This window comes from Peromyscus californicus, unplaced genomic scaffold, assembly GCF_007827085.1.
Source record: "Peromyscus californicus insignis strain IS unplaced genomic scaffold, ASM782708v3 Scaffold_6__1_contigs__length_162567912, whole genome shotgun sequence".
Lineage (NCBI taxonomy): Eukaryota > Metazoa > Chordata > Mammalia > Rodentia > Cricetidae > Peromyscus > Peromyscus californicus.
The window spans coordinates 145,324,548-145,342,405 of NW_026294584.1; the positions used below are offsets into that span (position 1 = coordinate 145,324,548).

At 35.3% G+C, this 17,858-nt stretch overlaps 1 protein-coding gene across 1 annotated transcript; it reads right to left on the reverse strand.

The window, feature by feature from the left end:
• Positions 1–4,000: 4,000 nt before the first annotated feature.
• LOC128099028 (taste receptor type 2 member 120-like) lies at positions 4,001–4,888 on the reverse strand. Its single transcript, XM_052720672.1, has one exon. The coding sequence runs from the start codon at positions 4,886–4,888 to the stop codon at positions 4,001–4,003; it is 888 nt and encodes a 295-aa protein (XP_052576632.1).
• Positions 4,889–17,858: the final 12,970 nt, after the last annotated feature.

The window sequence follows — 17,858 nt, forward strand, 5'->3', positions numbered from 1 at the left end:
TTCTTCCTACTTTCATATGCACAGATGAAATAACTCATTTATTAAATACTTGTATGTAGTATTCTATGATATGTACCTCCATGTACTCAAACAATTAAGCACTAACACAACATTAAGTATTAAGCATGAAGTATATGCATAATATATGCTGAATAAGAGACTAACTAGAATCAGTAAGAGCAAAATATGTAAATTAGAAACAAAAAATGTGTGGGTGTATGCATGTATATGTGTTTGTTTATGTGTGAGCATGCATGTCTTCATACACATTGAAATCTAAAATATGTATTGTTTATTTTATTGAGAATTTGGGAAATAACATAAGATTATTAGATGGCATTGTTTGTAGGAAGGGTATCGAATGACATACACACACATGACATTATACCCCTAGTATTCAAGCATCAAAAGAACTTCCAAGATAAGAAAGACCATATTAGACAAGGAATTTTTAAAATCTCCTATGCACAACTTTATTTAACAATGATTGATCCCAAAGGGGAAGATTATTTAGACAAGGGAAATGCAAATGAACTGGGATTCATTTGCATGTCAGAGCATTAGAATTTAATGTTTCCTTTCTCTATGACTAAAAGGGCATGAACTCCTATGTGTGAAAGCATACATTGTGAAAGAGGTTCAACAGAGCTGTGGGGTAAGATGCAAGATTTTCCTGATAAGGCTGAGAAGTGAACTACTAACAAATCTTGCTAGCTTGATATGGCATGTGTTCATTTTCAGTGTGGAGAATGGAACTGAGTTTACATGAATCAGATGCGATTCATATTTAGATGAATTCATTAAGATGTATTCGCTGGGCAGTGGTAGCACACGCCTTTAATCTCCACACTTGGGAGACAGAGCCAGGCGGATCTCTGTGAGTTTGAGGCCAGCCTGGTCTACAGAGCGAGAACCACGACAGGCACCAAAACTACACAGAGAAACCCTGTCTTGAAAAAAACAGAAAAAAAAAGGAAAAAGAAATATTCATGCAGAATGATAGATGTTGGGACATTGTCTTTAAGAGAATGAATGTCATCTTTCAGAGCACACTCATAGTCATTTTCATTCTGGAATTCATAATTGGAAGTTTGGTGAATGTATTCATAGCATTTGTGAACTGCGTGAACTGGATCAAGAAAATAAATCTCTCTTTGGTGGATCAACCCCTCACTACCCTGGCCATTTCCAGAATCACTGTCCTCTGGGTATTATTTCTAAATTGTTGGCTACATATAATTAACCCAGCCTTATTGATAAGTAAAAATTATGTTAAAAAGGATTCTTATTGCCTGAACCATAACCAATGATTTTAGTATTTGGCTAGCTACCATTCTCAGAAGCTTTTATTTTCTCAAGATAGCTATATTTTCCTACTTTCTTTTCTTCTAACTGAAATGAAGATGTAAAAGAGTGATTTCAGGGGCACTGTTCCTATGTCTGTTTTTCTTGCTTTTAAATAGCTCAACAGCATGGACCCATATTGATGCTTGATTTAATATATTCAAAGGAAATGTGACTTACTTACTATTCCAAGTCAAGTGATCTTGCAGACTTTCCCATGTTCCTTTCATTACACAATTTTATGTTCACACTTATACTGGTTGTATGAATTTCTAAAAGGTCTTTTAATAAAAAAACGCAGAGCCAGATATTGGGGTGAATACTGAAAGATCAGAGAGTCAAAGGAACAAGCCACAGTTACTTTTCACCACTACCGAATTCTCAGGCCCAAATCTCCACAAATCCTCTGACTGCCTCTGCATCCCCAGCTGAACGACTCTTAGTGCCTGTCTCCTCACACCTTACTTTGTCCACCCAGCAATATTACTGCTGGTATTAAAGGTGTGTGATTCCCAAGTGCTGGGATTAAAGGTGTATGCCACCACTGCCTGACCTCTATGTTTAATCTAGTGGCTTGTTCTGTTCTCTGATCTTCAGGAAATTTTTATTAGGGTACACAATATATCACCACATTTCCCCTTTTTGTCAAAAATAATAAAAGGTTATCACTAATATAAGAAAAACTACATACAGTAAGTACAATAAGTATATACAATATATACAGTCAAGAATTATATTAACAATGTCCAGTTCATTAACATTTGACAGATTCAGAGAAAATACTCCATTATTTATCCTATTTTGGTGAGTCAAAAATGTTGTATTAAATTCACTTTTTATCCTAACTTGCATTACCAACCGAGAACTATCTTTTGATGTCTTTCAAACTTATACTTTATTCCTCCTTAGTGAGTTTCTTTTCTGAATTTGTTAACAAGGAAAACTATAACTATAACTATCTAGTCTTCAGCTCCCTCAGAGACCCAGGAAGGAAATAATATTAACTAAGTAAGCAGGAAGTGCAAACAAGAGACTTCCAAAAAATGTGAGAAATGACAGAAACAGATGGCTTCCTGGAAGGTCACCCAAGGTTCCTCTGCAATGTTGGGGCATCCATCTTTGGCCTACAGGCCTAGCATATCTGATAGACTTATCTGTGAAGCAGGATATTCTGAAGAGCCTTCCTACCTTGTCTTGGCAAGGTTCAGCAGTCCTTTCCTTTGTGTCCTGCTTGTCCATTTTGGACAGCACACTGTCAGCAGTTGAGGCAAGGGCACTTTCTTGCCAAGTAGCTAACTTTTGCCACAAAGAAAGTAAACTCCATATGGAGTTTCTACAATGCCCATCGTCTTCTCTGGAGTAGATTGGTGCTGCCAGGAGCAGACATGTCTCATTGCCATTAAAAAAAAAACTATGTTATTAAAACATCTTAAATGCCATATTTTATGGATCTCTGAAGTGTTTGAATATGATCTGTCTATCTAAAATATATCTCTGTTTGACCTTGAAAACATACCTAATACAACTACAAGTTTGATTGTAATGACTAACTACTAACTTGCATTTCTTTATATCTTATTTAGTTTGTAATAATAACTTTCCAGGACTAGCAATTTGCATTACATTGTTGAATGAGTTGTATAGGCAAAATAGCTTGAACAAGATTAGAAACATATGTACAATATATTCTAACAAAAATAATCTCAACTTTGTATCAATAAAGATCCATATCAATGTAAAATATTTAAAACTACTAATTGCTTTTTAAAAGTATATTCAATAATCTCCCTTTTCATTTTATCATATCCATGTTCTCTCTTTTTTCTTTTTAGAGTAGATTCAATAATCTACCATTTTATCCTATCATTTCTATATCTTTTTTTCAGAGTAGATTCAATAATCTATCTCTTATCTGTATCCTCTTTTTTCTTTTTTCAGAGTAGATAAATTCAATAATTTATCCTTTTTTCTTTTCAATATATTTTTAGAGTAGATTCAATAATGTATCTTTTATCTTATCATATCTATGTCCTCTTTTTTCTTTTTATTTTCTTCCTTTTTAAAAAAGAGCCCTGAATCTAATCTCCTTTATTTAGCTGTTTTTTTTTTCTGACCATTGTCAAATAAAACTTGCAACCAGTCATCCAAAACAATGACAATTATCCATAACCCACTGAAAGGTCAAAAACCATCCACCCCACCTCCTGGGATGTGGGTGCCATGTTTTTAAAACTTCTTCCTGCTGTCTGGGTGTGATGGCATCTTTAGGGGATCCTGAAATAAAAATTGGGGGGGGGGTTAACTGTCAAGTCCTGGCAGAGTTAAATGTATTATTTGTTCAATCTCTGCATAATGGGAAAGTGCAGGTGGTTCTTAAGTTCTGGCTAGAGCAATATGTGAGGCTGGATCATCTCATCTAGCTATCTCAAAATTGTCCTGAATTGTTTGTAGTTCAAAGCTGATCTTTGGGAGATGTTTGTCAGTTTAATGGCATTATCATGCTCCATATGGAACCATCATTGTGGGATCCCATCTTCTTTTTGGAGACTTCAGAGATCCCATTGGGTCAATTTATTCCTTTTCTTGGTAATTTTTTCCAGGTAGTTCTCCCTTCTTTGGATATCTATACATGTGAGGATTTCCATTTTTTTTCCAGTCAGCATCTCACTTGCTTCAGACACAGCAGAAGGGCCTGTTTGAGCTTCTGGTTTCCCCAGATCAAAATAATAGAATGACCTGTTGGGTAGACAGCACCAATTGCGATGGAAAGTAAGAAGACTGGCGCCTTAAGTGAACTCCAACTTGACATAATTACACACAGAGAGTATGTGGCATACAACAAAAGAAAGGAAATCAAAGCTTGCAAGGCCTTTATGTGGACCATGGTGCTGGGATCTTGACATCCTTTGCAGTGGAATTTCATAATCCTGAGATGTTTCCCTAGGGAGTAGATTAAGAGCAGAACACATGTCAGTGATATACAAAATGGTATGGTATTTATCAGGCCAAATAGATGTATATTTGCAGGTCCTATGAAGTCCTTCAGATTGTTCTTCAAAGTCACGTTTCCTTCATAATTAATCACCAAAGCAATCTTGCTGATATTCACCACCCCAAGACACCAAACAAAAAGAAGGAAATTCCCAAAAAATATCACGAGAATAACATTCTCAGTTTTTCTTTTCAGGTGAAGAAATAGAGGGTTGTAAAAATTGGCTATCTTCAACAAATAAAATATGCTGAGCATGGTCCCAAACCAATTGCTAAAATGGTTGCTTACTGCCCAGGTGACATGGCTCAAAACTCTTATTTGTACATGGCATGTATTTGCAGTACACACAGCTGAAAGCCAAGTCATTGACATTGCCCAGAGCAAACCAATTCTGGAGATGACAAGAGCAGTTATAATTCTATCAGCAGAGGAGATCTTTCTTCTCTTGACACAGTCAATGGCGTTCACTATAATTATGAAGATATTGGCACAGTTTCCTAATAGAAATTCTGTCATAAATATGATGCTGACAGTCCATCCTAGTAAATTCATTGTGTCTGATCAAATAGAAAAGAAAGAAAATATAGGCAACCCTAATTTTACTGATTATGATTCTTTTTATACACTGATGTAATTTTATTTGTCCTTGACTGAAAGTATACTAGAGTTCTTGCTTCTTTTAAACTCTGTGTCAAGCAGAACCCCAGTGTGGTGTGATAATAGATAAATTCAATCTCATGTTTATGAAAATTTATATTACTATACTATCTCCAATTACATACTTTTGTGTCTCTGCCATAGACTAGTGTATTTCTGAGCTGCTATTGGAAGGACACCACATTTTCATATGCTAGCAGGCAAATAAATACAAATTCTGTTCCATTGTTTGAAATTTTGTTCCTTCTTTAATCATTCATCAACTGTGATAGTCAGCTTTGTTTGTTAGTAAAATTTTAGAACTCAGTATGTAAATAATGTAGGGATGCCAGTCATTATATAGAAACTTCTTTCATCTAGAATAATCATCCTCTATAGACTCATTTATTTTAATACAAGATTCATGTACAAAGAGTTTCAAATTTCCATCTCATAAGATCCAACGTAGCATGAATCTTAAAAAAGTTCTCATTAATAAAATCAAACCTGAGGCCAATTATTGGGTTGAATGCTGGAAGATCAGAGAGACAGAACAAGCCACAGCGCACCTCACCTGGCTAACTTCTCAGCTGGTCCTGTTTCCTCAGACTGGAAGCCTCTGTGTCCTCATCCCAGTTGCTCTCAGCTGAACTGCTGCTCGAAAGCCTGAAGCTTAACCAGCCAAATGCTTAACCAGCCAAAAGCCTCTAGTTTCTGGTCTTCACGCCTTATATACCTTTCTGCTTTCTACCACCACTCCCTGGGATTAAAGGCTTGCTTTCTGGGATTAAAGGCATAATGAGTCACCATGCCTGGCTGTATCCTTGAACACATATGGATTTCTGCCTCTGAAATGCTAGGATTAAAGGCATGTGCTACCATTGCCTATCCTTTATGTTTAATATTGTGGTTGTTCTGTCTCTGACCCCAGATAAGTTTATTAGCATGTACAATATTTGGGGGAATACAATACCACAATCCAAGGTTTTCTGGAGAGCATCAAAAATTGAAAAATTCTCTCTGATAAGTAATACCTGGGGGGAGGGGCTGGAGAGATGACTCAGTGGTTAAGAGCAGTGAATACACTTCCAGAAGTCCTGAGTTCAATTTCCAGCACCCATATGGTGGCTCACAATCATCTATAAGGAGATCTGGTGTCATCTTCTCTCTTGCAAGGACACGTGCATACAGAATATTGTATACATAATAAATAAATAAACTTTAAAAAAAGTAATACCTGAATGTAACTTGATTACTACTTATCAGCTCAAAACAATGCACATTTACATACACAAACATGCATATACATGTACACTCTAACGTGAACACTTCATAGATGGAAGTATTATTGCCCTGTGACCTTCAAAATGTAAAGTGTAACTCAGGAATGGCATCTAGGATGAAAAATCTCTTTCTCCACTTCAATTTTCAGCCCATTCTTAATTTTAAAAAACTCTTATGTAGAGCTTCACAGTGTTACTCTTGGCTTCACCCAATTTTCAAGTATTAATTATATGATTAAAATTATTTGAAAGTTTGTAACACTTCTTAGACAATTAAAGAACATGTTTCCATCTTCAGCCATCTAAGTAATGAAAATGAAAACTACACTGAGATTCTGTTTCATTCTAGTCAAAATGTCTGTAATCAAAAAAGCAGAAACGAACTCGAACATGATTCCCACTGTGATCCCAGCACTGGGGAGGTGGAAGGGAGGGCAGTTAGAGTGTGAGAAAAGACTTCCACATTCATATCTTATCTCATAAGAAACTGAGGGTAGTTGCTGGAGAAATGACTCATGGAATGTAAGTCAGCTCCTAGTAGTACCCACAGAAGCCTGGCTCAAAACCACCTGTAACTCCAGCTTCATTGTATCTGATGCTCTCCTCTGGCCTCTTGTCTTCAGTAGCAGTGTTGTTATACTCTGCAATCTTGCTTTAAAAGGGCTAATAAGCCCAGGCGGTGGTGGTGTACTCCTTTAATCCAAGCACTCAAGAGGCAGAGGCAGGCGGATCTTTGTGAGTTCCAGGCCAGCCTGGTCTAAAGAGCAAGATCCAGGACAAGCACAAAGCTACTCAGAGAAACCCTGTCTCGAAAAAATAAACAAACAAACAAACAAACAAACAAATAAATAAATAAATAAATAAATAAATAAAAATTAAATGGGCTAGTAAGCCTGTACATTGGTGTCTGGAATAATGAATCTATAAGAAATGTGTCTTATAGTTCCATAATGAGAAACATTACTCATTTATACATGCACTAATCTATAATATTTCTCTAAAACTTCTGATAATAAAAAAAACATGAAATAAAGGCTATTTTACATCAAATACACCTAACTTACTATTTCACATTGAAGACCAACATACATGTTTCTTAATACCTCAGAATCAGGAACACACTGTGTCCAGTGATCCCATCTAGGTTAACAGGTTCAGATCTGTGAGTTCTTAATGCATGTTTATAATTAATAGGAATAAATGATTATGGCAGGAATGCATGTACATATTAATTGGTGGTTATCAAATACATACCATAATATATTATATTTGCAGAAGAATATAAACTTTGCTTAGTGATAATCTTTAATTGAATATATCTAGATAAATGGCATGGTTTTTTTTTGTTTTTTTGGTTTTTTTTTTTTGGTTTTTCGAGACAGGGTTTCTCTGTGTAGCTTTGTGCCTTTCCTGGAACTCACTTGGTAGCCCAGGCTGGCCTCGAACTCACAGAGATCCGCCTGGCTCTGCCTCCCGAGTGCTGGGATTAAAGGCGTGCGCCACCACCGCCCGGCATGGCATGTTTTCTATATTTTATTTTACAATATGTAAATATTTTACAGGCATAGAACAAAAACAATTTATGATATGAACTGATAATCATTATAACTGAGTAATAGGCACTCAATACATGGGTGCTGACTTATGCATATTTGATACTAATATCAGTTGAATAGCAGAATAAATGTTAATAAAATGTGAAAATTTTCAAACACATTAGGTTCAAAAAGTAAAATAGAGAGGGAAACACATAACTTATATTTATTGTTGGTAAATTTTCAATGTTAGAATTTTGCTTGTTTTTGGAAATGAAAATTTCGTTGTTTATAGATGAACTTTTTAAAACATCCATCAAACTGCCAAACTTGACTTGGAATAGATCTTGTTCTTACTGTTCTGAATTCATCAATATATTTTTAGGAAAATATGTGTTCCACATTTTATATATTTTGTTTGGTGATATTTTAATAAAAGACCAATCTTAAAAAGTGGAAATTTGTAATAACCACTTAAAAAAAATATTGTATACTGGGCATGCAATTCAGTAATAGAATATTCCAATAACATGCACAAGAAGTTTGAACCACCTCATAGGATCATAAAAAGGTCTTTATATATGGTATATATCTCTAGGTTTAGTAAACCCTTACTATATACACATATGTACAGCAATTTTTACCCTGTAAAGCAATGAGATTCTGAGTTTTGAAGAATTTTATTGAATAATGTGTGCAGATGTCAGCAAAGCTAAAGGATTTGCCTTTAAAATAGGGAGACACTGTCCTGGATTCATCTGGAACACCATAATAAAGGGCTGTGCAAAGCTACAGCATCCTGAATCCAGGGGACAAAATCAAAACGTGAAAAAAAGTAAATTTGATTTCTTACATTAAAAGTTGTCATTTCTGTTACATTTGAACCTGATTTACAGGTACACCAAAGATAAGTGGATCACGATTGTTTTCTTGATTTCTGACTCAAAAAGCCAGCAGCATTACTGACGGATCAAATAAGCTTTGTATTTCTAGCTCCTACTCATGTTTTTTTGTGCAGATAGAAACCAAATAGCTTCTGTGTTTAAGTATGTACTTGTTTTACTTTTGGCTTCATAATGAAATAACCTAAATATTCAAATACTAAGTAATTGTGATGATAATTTGCATCTTGCAAACTGTATAGTGCTCTTGTATTTCAACAATAAGATCAAGACTGACGTTAGCTTTGAAATAAGTCCTTGTTTATTATAAATTTATTATTATGGTAGTTTCCCCTTCATGCTCTCCACCATTCCCTCTCCTACCTTCTCCCCTTCATCTTCTTGATATCTTTTTTCTACACATATTGTATATGGTTCTTTAAACATGCATTGTGAACATCTATTGTTGGACACTCCTGTGGGTTTTGAGAGCTGACCCATAATCAAAAATTTTAAGTGCTTTCTCTGCCCAATCAAACTCTCTCCTCACCTTAAATCCTGCAAATACATATCTATTTTTGTACCTGTATAACAAACTAGTTCTGGAAGAAGTAAATGTATATAATAAGCACTCCAAAATTCATTTTCACTTTGGAAATTAAATAATCAGAACCCATGGCTTATTTAGAAGGTTTACAGATCCCAAATGAAATGCATGGAATGCTGTGCATTTTGTGTGTGTCTGTATGTATGGCTTTAGGTAACTATGGATAAGGACTAGCTAACCACACATAATATTAAGAAATGCTTTTCTTCCTGAATGAAAGTCAAAAAACTTTCAGTGATAAAACTGTAGAAAATCTACAGAGGAGGTTTTCTCAATCTTTCTACGTGAGTCTAAACTTTTCTTTGAAACAAGCCTTAGTACTAATAAAGCCCTCAGTCGTCTACAGATGAACAACATCCATCTATCATGTTAGCTAGTTCCTGAAGTGCTTCATAAATTTCACTAAGTAGTAACTAACATTGGTGAATTCAAATCCCCTAGATATGAAACAAGGCAAAATGCTACAAAATCATGAAAGAGAATATGTCTTATTTGCATGCTAGCAAACTGGGTTTCAGCACTCGCTTCACCATCTGCTGTGACAGATTCCAGTCTGTTCTAATGATATTAAGTAAATGAATAACTGTACTGAATTGTTTGAGGGAATAATACGATTCTTCTCAAAATCAGTTTTGATCTCACCCTTTATTACACAGTGCTCTAATTCTGCTTGATGTTGGTTAGTAAAGGAACAATAACCTGTGATATTAGCCTGCCTTCCTTTATCTTTCTTAAAATTTCTGGATGTGATAGTTTGTTACCAAGAATCATTTCCTCCCCCTTTTGTGCAACGTGCCCTGAGCCATAGGTGTTGGGGTTCTGTTGCATGTGTCATAATTGGGTTTTGGCATCCTACGGTTAGGTTTTTTTTCCCCATTTTGACCAGTTGTGGCTTTCTGTGATAATTTCCATCTACTGAAAACAGAAGCTTCTTTGATGAGGGTGAGCTCTGCACTTACCTGTGGGTCTAATGATAAGTATTTAGAATGCAGCCAGAGATTATATTGGTTCAGGAAAGTGACAATAGTAGGCTGTCCTCTTGATCCCATGGCCTCTCTAGATCCCATGGCCTCTCCAGCTCTGGGCATTGGCTAATTTTGCATTACCAGGTATGACTTCCCTTCTAGTGAGTAGAACTTAAGCCCCATTAGGTGTCTTCTGGTTACCCTGAGGATATGTGTGCCACTATTGCATCTTTCAGAATACCTTGTGCAGATCATTGTTGTGGTTTGAAAGCATCACAGATGGATAGCATTATTGATTACCTTTCTCCCTCATCAGCTTGCATGACTCCTTCTGAGGATTCCAGGTTAGGTCCAGATATAGTTTTCCAAGTCCTGTATCTGAAGTGTGTGGTATCTTCAGTATTAGGGTCATACCTTCTTTTTCTAGAACACCCAAAGGGCAATGGCAATAGCCTATATTATTGTGTTGTCTCTTGAATTCATCTGACCAACTACTCCAAAGGAAGTTTCTCCTGTTTGGCACTAGAGTTTTGCTAGATAGTCTATGGTTTGGAGAAGGAGCATTGTCTCTCCACATGGTATATTTCATGTATATATATAATATTCTTATACATATGTATGCGTGTATATGTTTATGCATAAACATATGTGTAAACTTGTATATATTATATGTAATTTTAAGTAGACATAGAGTAGTATAATTTCCTATGGCTTTTTCAAACAGCTTTAGTCTTCTTTATTCCCTACTCCTCCCCTCTCCCATAGTGTTGTGATTTTTTTTCCCCTCCTCAGGTAAATCTTCATCCATTTTTCCCATTTTCTACTTCAAATAAACTGTATTTTTAATTTTACAAAGCAGTCAGAAAATAAATGATTACATGTTCTTGAAGACAAGTATATGCAAAACTAAACTACAAAAAGTAGATATTGCATTAGGTAGTAAAACAACAAGGAACATTATGCAAATAACTTCATAAAAAGATGATGAATACTTTTGAGAATAAAACAGCTATTATAAGCAGAAAGCTTCATTAAAAACTTAGCTGTATTGCCGGGCGGTGGTGGCGCACGCCTTTAATCCCAGCACTCGGGAGGCAGAGCCAGGCGGATCTCTGTGAGTTCGAGGCCAGCCTGGTCTACAAAGCGAGTTCCAGGAAAGGTGCAAAGCTACACAGAGAAACCCTGTCTCGAAAAACCAAAAAAAAAAAAAAATAAATAAATAAATAAAAATAAAAAAACTTAGCTGTATTAACAGCGTGTCATTTTAAGACTATATTAGCCTGTATACTCTCTTTCTTTTTATTATGTGTCATTTCAAATGTGTTATTACATTCTAGAGAATGTGCTAACATAAATTTATCTCTGCACACATATTTTGAGATTCCTTGTAATGTGGGTCTGTTAGGTATCTGGATGAACATCTTTCTCTTTCAGTTTTGAGATCTACTCCTCCATTCTTGGTTGAAATTTTTCCTACTTTTATAATTCCATAATACTGTTCCATCAGATATTTTTATTCCACTGTTTCTGGCTAAATCTGCCACAATCACTATTGGTCCCTCTGAAAGCACCTCTTTTATATACTTTTACTTTGCTTTGATAAACTAATCTGGAAATCTATGATAAGATGAGCTTTTGTATACTTCTAGGTTCTTTATGTGTGGTTTACTGAGCTTCTTGGGTGTAAATGTTTATAGCTTCCACCAGACTTGGGAAACTGAGGCTTTTGTTTATTTTTTTATTTATTTTTATTTAAGTGTATACATGTGTGACTGCTTGCCTGTATGTGCACTACTCGCACGCACATGACTATAAAGGCCAGAAGAGATTGTAAGTACCCCTTTAACTGTAATTACAGGGAGTTGTTAAGCACACAATATGAGTATGTGGATGCTGCGAACCACACTCGGTCTTCTGCAAGAGCAGCCATTTCTCTAAACAACCAAGCCATCCCTTCAGCACCAGAGGCCATTATATCCTCTACCTAGTCAACATTTTGAGATATTTTAATTGCATAGCTTGAACTTCGTTGAAGACCAGTGATGTTTATATCATTCTTCACTTGCCTTATGTGTTTAATTTATGTTTTCAAGTTCATGAATAATTTCTTTTCATGAATTATCCCTTCACAATACACTCTCATTTCAAGAATTTGATTTTAAATTCTAACTGTCCATTGGGATTATTTTTCATTCCCCTAGTTTTATTACCTGGACAGATGATAGTTAAACTTTTGGACCCCTGAAATGTATTTATAATACCTGTTTTAATGTTATCTGCTATTATTAATGTCTGTGCCAGTTACAGAGGGGTCTTTGATTTTCTCATTACCCAACATAATTTTGTAGGGTTTTTACAGACCTTGAAAAATACATGATTGAGTGTCCAACAATGTGTACTGAACCATGTTGAATGCTGGCTATCTTTGGTGTCCCTGTACCTATCCACTCAAGTTGCACTGGGAGGCATTAAAACTACATGGAAACCATAAAATCATTTTGTCTGGCTTTTGAAGTTATTTAAGAAATAAAAAACAAATATTAGATCTAAACATTGAGGGAATATTTTTTGTGCATTCTATCCAATGCTCTGTGAAATACATGATTTTATATTATTAATTGTATTGAATAGATATGTTTCCTCACTCTTTATGACTCAAAGTCAATATTTGCTTATCTCCCCTGAATGGGTACTTCATGTCCTTAAGAAGTTATCTCATCAATGCTAATGATTATATCTGCTTTTTGGTTCCCTGTGCTATGGATTCCAGCAGCTTAGACTCCTTGGTCACCTTAGCTCAGGGAATCCTCTGGACTCCTTCTCCTACACCATGGACTGGAAAGACTCAAGTCTCAGTTGCAGGGCTCACATCATGTGTGTCCATGCCTAACATTTTAATAATCATCATGAAATTTGATGTTCTACATATTTCTTCTGTTTGTTACTGTTCTTTTGTTATGGGTTTGTTTCGTCCCTTTAAAATACAAATAAATTTCAAACTGAATGGAGTTTAATTTTAACAGTAATTAATATTAGTTATGATAAGAAATACTTCCTGGGAACATAATTCTTTATGAATATAATTTCCGTTCAAGTTAAAATTCTATGGTTTTAAGGAATAAAGATAGTTTTAATAATCCTACCAAGCCTATGGGGAGGCATTGGGCTCCATTCTGGTAGGACTGAGAAGTGTATTAAGTGTGCCTGGTATATGTTTAGATGTTTTAAAGTATCAGTGTGACAGCAGAGGTGGATCATTTGGAGAGGCATTTCCTGGGCAAGCTTGAGGACCTGTGTTTAGATCTCCAGGGCACACAAGAGCTATGAACAGTGTGATTTCCTTCTGATTTTTTATTTTAATGAGTTATTTGAGCAACATTGTAATAATGCTAGCCTATTCAAGACAGCTATGTGTCAAATAGTTTTGTTTATATGATAGTATATTTTATCAATCTACTTACCTATTTTTTGTGGTTGTTCTTGTTGTTTTGTGTGTTTTTTTTATTTAATTTTGTAGAAAATCGAATTGAAACAAGTGTCTCCCTTTGTCTGGAGGAAGGTGACTGATGATGCCCTAGAGAGGGAAAGTCAAGGAAGATTCAAAGTTCTTCACACCTAGCTTTGCATCTAGCTTTTATGTTATCACTGGGTCCTGTGATATGTTATTTCACATTAACTAATTAAATGGAAAGGAGAAAGAACCAGTAATAAAGATTATGTATTCCATAGTAAAATTATATTGACAATATATTTGTCTTGAGGTTCTATAAAAATAAGTATAGTAAATTTCATTTGAGAATTTTTATTGATATATTAGATAAATGTTAAGTTGAAATATATGGACTTTAATCAGAACACATTACGTGAGTGTCCATGTATAAGCAAGCTAAATATATAAACAGAAACTTAATTTATACAAGAATTTTTAAAATGGTCAGCTAGGTTGGAAAGAAGAAGCTAAATTAAAGTGGTTAACAGGACATATGTTTTAACAAAACTTTATTCTGGAACATAATGAAGTCTGTTGAAAGGCACACCTAACTGAAAGTTATTACAAATGCAAGTCTCATTCTGTGTTTTCAGAAAATTAAAATCCTAAGTCTTCACATCTAGCATCCAAGCTTTTAGTATAATTTAAAACATACTCAACTGATTAACTGTAAGGAAGACAAAATCCTCTGTCAAAAATGTCAGAAGACTCGGAAAATTCCAGGAAATGATAGTAGAAAAAAAAAGTGAGTGAAAACTACTGCAAAGAAATATGGATATTTTCAAAGGAAAACAAACCAAATCATTCAGGTTGTTGAATTAAATTCACTGCCAATGTTTGTTCTTTGAAAAGGACAGCTTCATGTTGTGAGTGTAGTTCAATGGTAAGCTCTTGCCCAGTATATGTGAGGCCCTAGGTTTGAACATCAATAGCACACACACACAAAAAAAGAAATTAAAAACAACAGTTATGAATCATGTAACAGGCTACAAATTTAGTGAAAAGTACTAGATTCCAGGAAACACTAAGTAATAAAGGTAGAGCATTTTGAACACATACCCTGAAATTCCCTTAAACAAAGACCTTAATTATTATGGACACCAGTTCTTAGCACAGAGCATTTCTGCCCCCTACTGGACATTTAGCAATTGCCTCAGAAAATTTTAGTTGTTAAAATTGGGTGTATTCTATTGTAGAACTGACAGATTTAGTAAATAAAGGTATAGAAGATACAGTCTTCATTTTAGATAAAATAATGCAATTGTATAAGGATACTTCAATATAATTATAATATAAATGCATCATAAATGCAGAATGATGGACCGAGTTTAAAACAAAAGCCCTTGCTAATATGATAAATGAACAATGGCAATAATTTTTTGATTATATAAAATTCAAATGGGGTTGAATGTTCTATTTAATCTGCTACCTATATCAGGCATGTTATTTTCAGTGGTTTGGGGATAGAACACTTTTTTTCCTTAAGGTCTGTGGCCTGAAAGATGGACCCTAGCATAGTTCCACTGAGCAACTACAGCTTCTTAAGAATTGAGGCTTCATGAATAGTTGTTGGATCATAGAGATGCCAGAATCTGAGATTCCAATACTATTTCAGGAGTAAGTCTGACATGTGGGACTATATTAGTTCTATGAACACGTGATCTATGCACAAGCAAACTGGGTGGCTGAAGAGTCTGCTTAGTAAAGAGTATTTGCTGGAAGTTGGTGTCATGGTCTTTGAACTTTCCAGTCATAGGAATTGTGATCCATTTGGAAACATTGATAAAATCTCAAGACTCAGGTAGATTTTTATAGCAATAATACAAAAAGACACTGGTAACAATCTTACATTGTACATGAAAACGTTAAGGATGACAGCCCACTGAAACAAAGAAAAAATGCATGGAATCAGTGATAGGAGTTATGATAAAAAAAAGAGTACTTGAAATAAGAGTATAAACATGAGAACCTCTTCATCATGGAATTTCCAACTGCATCCGTGGCTTTTCTCACTGTTGCAACAAAGTAGCTGGCCAAAAGAACTTAAAAAGGTGGAGTTTATTCAGGCTTACATTGGGGGAGTCATTCATGAAAGCAGGGCCATAGACCTAGCAAGTCACATTGCATGGCTTTCAGAAAGCAGAGAAAGGGGAGTTGTTGTGACGAGTTATATTTGTACTTTTTATGCAGCCCAGAATCTTAGCTCACCTTAGTGTGAGTTTTCTCACCACAATTAATGTAGCCTAGAGAAAGCTATCACTGACATGCTCAGAGAGATTTCTTTCTAAGATGAATATAGATCCTTTCAAGTTGACAGGGTTTCTTTGCCAAGCTGAAACCCTATTACGTTCCTTTTAACCCAAAACCTTCTACCTTTTGTTGCAATGCAATAAATATATAGACACCTCACAATGCACTTTGCATTCAGCTCTGCTTCAAAAGCCTGCAGAGTGTTTAACAACTATGTTGTTTAAAAGTGTAAGTGGCAAAAAGAAGCTTCTTAGAATCATGATCACTTCTTGTTATTGTTTTACACACACACACACACACACACACACACACACACACACACACACAAATCACACACTCCTGAGTCCATTTAGCGTCGCACATTTGTATGTGGGTTTATTGTTGGCCATTTTGGATTGGAAAATTACTCATTCAAGGAGAGAAAAGATTCTACTTCCCTCCATCAGCAGCCATTGTCTTCCTATATTTCTTTATATAGTGGTATTGTGGAAATTATGTAAATAAAGTATATTCATGAATGAAATTCTTAAAATTAAAATAATAAGAAAAAGTATAAGAATGAAGTCTGCTCTGAGCCTAAGTATATTTTTTACCATGAGTTCCTGAACAATCAAATCATGTGTTACGTAAGTTTAACATAGAGTGAACAGAATGAACATTCTCTTTCCAAAAGGAAGGAGTGAGAGCATGATCCCAAAAGATTGCACCAAAGAAAGACCAAAATACATAAATTCACTGAATCCTTACAGCCCTATCCTGGTTACCTGGAATTTGAGATGGAATCATGTGGTTTCTCAGCTTGTGATACCATCATCTGGGATTCAAAGGACTTGAGTAACTCCACTTCTTCAGCCCTATTGCCTGCAGGAAGGAGAGTTTCTCTCTTGGCCTGGCTCCACTCCATTCCTAAAGCTTTCTGAGTCAGAAATTGCACATTTCTGGCATCTTTAGCGTCCTGGAATTCTGATTGCAACTTCACCTTCACAGTTCCATGCAATGGCCTCCCAGGGCCTCCTTGCAGAGACTCCAAACCCAAATAAATGCATTGCTTGACCTCAGCATCTCTCTAAAATTGTGGACCATTATCCTTTCAGTCTTGCATCTTTCATGCCTACAAAACCAGTACACCTTAGACAACACTACTAAGTTCTGCTGCAGCTCAAGTGGAATCCTGGCCTCCTTGGACCACAGATGTTGCTAATTCTGTATGACTGAATCTGCAAAATCATTTTTAAGTAATGTGTTTTTAGTAGCAAACCCCTTCTGCAACACTCTCAGGTCAGACTTTCTGCTTTTAAATAAATACTAACTTCTGGAACTTGGAATCCTTTGTTTTAGTTACTTTTCTATTGTTGTGATAAAACACCATGGACAAGGCAACTTATAAAAGAAAGCATTTAATTTGGCTTGTAGTTCCGAGGGTGTGAATCCATGATGTTTATGCCTGTTTAGTTAAAGGAAAAAGAAATTTTGCACATTATTTAGAGTTTTCTCTTAGCAATTTTTGAGATGTTTCACTGATGGGAGTGAAATTACACGTTTTTTTTTTTAAGAAATCATACTGATGGGGTTATCATATATAGAAATATAATTTTATCATTTGATAGTTTCTTGGATTGTAAAAAAAACAGGCTGCATATCCAACACCTTGGGAAGAATGGAAATTCACATATATTATATTTAATGTGGCCAGAAATAAACAAATGTGCATAAACTCTCATACAAAGCTACACTATGCCTTGTAGGAAAAATCTTGAAAATGCCCATTTTAATTCATTCCTATCAGTAATATTGTCCTTTCTCGTTACCTCTCTCTTTCTCTCCTATTATCTTTACAGTTAAATATTGGGTCCTGGTAATGTCCCCAATCATGCT